General features: G+C 58.4%; 2 protein-coding genes across 3 annotated transcripts in view; one reads left to right on the forward strand and one right to left on the reverse strand.

The window, feature by feature from the left end:
• Window positions 1–870, forward strand: part of POGZ (pogo transposable element derived with ZNF domain) — a 12,271-nt gene extending 11,401 nt beyond the window's left edge. The window contains exon 16 of the mRNA XM_026863936.1: window positions 838–870. Coding sequence (XP_026719737.1) covers window positions 838–870 — 33 coding nt within the window. The remainder of the gene's footprint in view (window positions 1–837) is intronic.
• Window positions 1–3,399, reverse strand: part of PSMB4 (proteasome subunit beta 4) — a 19,824-nt gene extending 16,425 nt beyond the window's left edge. Inside the window, exons 1-6 of one of the 2 annotated variants that reach the window (XM_026863943.1) lie at window positions 3,166–3,399; window positions 2,683–2,829; window positions 2,500–2,581; window positions 2,291–2,407; window positions 1,800–1,888; window positions 1,633–1,654 (exon numbers count right to left, since the gene is read on the reverse strand). In XM_026863943.1, the coding sequence (XP_026719744.1) occupies window positions 1,642–1,654; window positions 1,800–1,888; window positions 2,291–2,407; window positions 2,500–2,581; window positions 2,683–2,829; window positions 3,166–3,365 (648 nt within the window). In that variant the 5' untranslated portion in view covers window positions 3,366–3,399 and the 3' untranslated portion in view covers window positions 1,633–1,641. Of the gene's footprint in view, window positions 1–1,540; window positions 1,655–1,799; window positions 1,889–2,290; window positions 2,408–2,499; window positions 2,582–2,682; window positions 2,830–3,165 lie in introns of those variants that run through there. The other variant, XM_026863942.1, reaches the window with a different exon arrangement.
• Between the last annotated feature and the right edge of the window lie 30 nt (window positions 3,400–3,429).

Genomic DNA, 3,429 nt, shown 5'->3' on the forward strand with positions numbered 1-3,429 from the left:
AGGGGGGTCGAGTCCTCGCGGGGGGGGGGCGTCAGGACCATGAACCCGCTGACCTTTAACTCCCAGTAGTTGATAAACCTGCTTTAACCAGCGGCATCAGACACTACGTTCCTTAGAATTAGAAATCTGATTTACGAAACAAACTGTGACGTGCACAAAAAGAAGACGTTTGTTTTTATTTTTCACTGCCAGCTTAAATTTTTCTACAATTTGCATGTTTGAGGGTTTTTTAATTGTATGTATTATGGTATAAACGGAAAGCATTTTGACATACGGAATCCAGAGCACCTGCACCTTTCTGTTTCCATAGAGGTTTTGTGAACCTTCCCTATTACCGAAGGAAAGCAGGAGGCAGCATGTGCAGACCTGTAAATGGTTCATCTTTAAATTGTACATAAGTGGAACATTTAATAAAACCAGGGAAATGGATTTATAAACACGCGTTTTTATTCTGAAGAACTCTTTCCCTCGCGTGCTACCCTCGACGCTGAACGAGGCGCCTCCAGCCCTTCCCCGGGCCGGAGCGCGGCCGCGGGGTCCCTCACCCCGGGGTCGGGGGGACGCGGTGGGTCCCTGGGACCGTAATTAAATGTTTCTGTCGTTAACACTGAGGCTGTTCTGTGCCGTTTACGTTTCCCCAGCCCTCCCCGCCCTTTCACCAGGCCCTGGGCTCAATGCAACAACCTGCTCTCCGCAGTGAGATTATTTTTTTTTTTTTTTAAATAAAAGTCTGAATAATCATTAATAAAACTCTCCTGAATAAATACCTTTGGTGTTGTGTATCTCGGGCAGCAGTAAATACCTCTCGATGTTCTTTACAGGTGGATTTTGCTGCAGCACCAGCAGCTCCGGTTCCCCGAGGCCTCATAGCGCGGCCGGTGGGAGGGGACGGAGCAGCGATTGTTCGTTATTTTATTCTGTCACCCAGAACGCGCCGGAGTCGCTGACATCACCCCCCTCCTTCACCCCGCGGCGCTCCCGAGCATTTAACGGGCACCAGGAGCAGCGGAACGTCGGCGGTCGAGGCGCCGCTGCTGCTACTGGGCGCAAATACTTTTTTTTTTTTTAAAACAGAAAACATCTTTAAGACGCGCCACAGGTGGATTTTAAGGCTGGCTGAGGCTTTTGACCGACCCAGCTCACAGCTCCAACGCGACCCCGCACCCTGAGGCTGGACCCAGCCGTTACCCAAACGCTGCCGCTCCGGCCCCAAGCCGCAGCCCTCGCCCTGCAGATTTTTCTTGTGTTCAGGCCAATCCTGACACAACTCGAACATTTCACTTCAGGTTTAGGGACTGGTGCTGCCCCCTCGGGCCGCCTGGTGCTGCTCAAACACACAACTCAAAACCCTTTTTTTATTTTTTCCCCAGAAAACAACAAAAGTGGGTTGGTTGGGTTTGGGTTTTTTTTTTTTTGCTGCTCTTCTCCAGCAAAACTAAGGGCTTGCAGCCGTTAGTAACCGAAAGCTGGAGCCTCCCCCAAGGGGGTCCCGCTGGAGCCTCCCCCAAACTCCGTCCCAAGGGCAGCACAACACACAGACTCGTCCGAACGGGTTTATTTCGTTTCCAAACGGGGTCAGGTCGGCGCTTCCGAAGGGGCGACGGATTTACAGCGGGTGCAGAGGGCGGGAAGGCGGCGGCGTCACTCAAAGCCACTGCAAGAAAACGTTTCCATAAGGTGGGGGCGAGGCACAACCCGGATGCGCAAAATCGGGGGGTTTGGCGTTACCAGGCGCTGACAGCGGGGGGAGCGCCCACAGACCCCCCCTCCCGCAGGGCCCTGCCCCGAGCGGGCGGTACCTGACGAGGTGAGCGATGTCCCAGTTGGCCTCCAGGGTCAGGGGCCCCTCCACCTCCACGCCCTTCTCCGTCGCGATCGCCACTTCGTACTGCGGAGAGAACGGGGACGGGGCTCAGCGGAGCCCGAGACGGGCCCTGCGAAAGCTCTGCTCGGCGTCACCGAGAGCCGTGAGAGCAGTTTGGCGTTCAGCGACGTTTCACCGTCTCCCTGGGGGGGGCAAGCTGATGGAATTGGACACAAACACTTCCAGAGCTCCGGGATCGCAGCTTCTGGATGCTACAACCGCCGGAAGGGGAGAAGAACCACCCGGTCTGAGACGAGCGTCACGTGGACTCAAACGCCCCTCGGAGGCTGTGGAGGACTCTGCTAACGGCACCCCCCAACGCCCCCCTCTGCCAGCTCGGGAGTTCCTGCAGGGACCCCGAGATCGGGGCCAGGAAACAACCCGGGGTGAGGTGGGGCCGTCGGCCCCAGGCGCGCGGGCACGTACCCTGTTGAACGACCGAGCGTCTCTGTAATACAAAATTTTCATGCAACGCTCAATCAGGTCGCGGGCCTCCTCCTTCGTCAGGCTGGATTTCTTCTCCAAGACTTCTCTCATCAATGGCTGGGGGAAAAGAAAATAAAAATCCAACAGCTCAACAGCTGCGTGCCCCGGTGCCGAGGCGGCTTCAGCAGCCGAGCAGGAGCGAACTCTACCTGAGCCAGGTACGCGCCGTAACCCGTCGCCAGCGTCGAGGCTTCGTAGGCCACACCGAGCATGTCCACGTAACCTAGGAAACTGAGGGGACGCGTCCGTCAGGAAACCGAGGGGACGGCCCGTGAGCGCGGCAGCTCGGGGCAGGACCCGCCGGAGGCTCCGCGCCACCCGGCCTCGCTCACCTCTCGCCGCCGTAGTAGCCGCCGATGACGACGGTGTTCCAGAGCGGGTTGATCTTGGACCTCCGGTTGTACATGACCCGCGTCAGCCAGGAGTGAATGGCCTTGGGGCTGTAACTGTGCCCGTCGCCCAGCAGCTCCTCGTCGATTCTAATTTGGGGAGGAATTTCACCCAACTAAGAAAAGCCGGAAACCACCCGGAGGAGAGAGCAGCTGCCGCCCGGCAGGACGGGGCCCCCCCCGCTGGGTGTTCAGAGACTTTCCAGGTGAATCAGCCAAAGGCTGCAGAGAACAACCGACGCCGATTCCCCGCGGGGTCTGGAAAAGGGGCTTGAGCCAAAGGGGCCGTCAGAGCCCGCGGGGGATTTCAGCTCAGCTTTAGCCCAGCTCAGCCAACGCGCTGAATTCCGGTTCAGTCCTCCAAGGGCCGGGAGGAGGGAGCGGCCCAGCAGGACCCCCAGCGCGGGCAGAGCCGGCGGAACTTACACCATCTGGTCGATGACCTGCTTCAGGTACTGGAAGTCGGCGTAGTCACCGGAGGCGCCCAGCATGGTGCTGTCGTTCACCTTGAGGAGCCGGGAGATGCTGCGGAACCGGGCGAGTGACCCGTAGGAGCCCATCATGTCGGCCGCGATGATCACCCCCCCGGAGAACTTGACGCCCAGCACCGAGGTGCCCGTCACCATCGGGCTCCTGGAGACACGAACGTCAGCGAGGCCCCGGACACCCCCCAGGTCCTCAACCCCAAAC

The sequence above is a fragment of the Athene cunicularia genome, assembly GCF_003259725.1.
Source record: "Athene cunicularia isolate RWA chromosome 25 unlocalized genomic scaffold, athCun1 chr25_part1, whole genome shotgun sequence".
In the NCBI taxonomy this organism is placed as follows: Eukaryota; Metazoa; Chordata; class Aves; order Strigiformes; family Strigidae; genus Athene; species Athene cunicularia.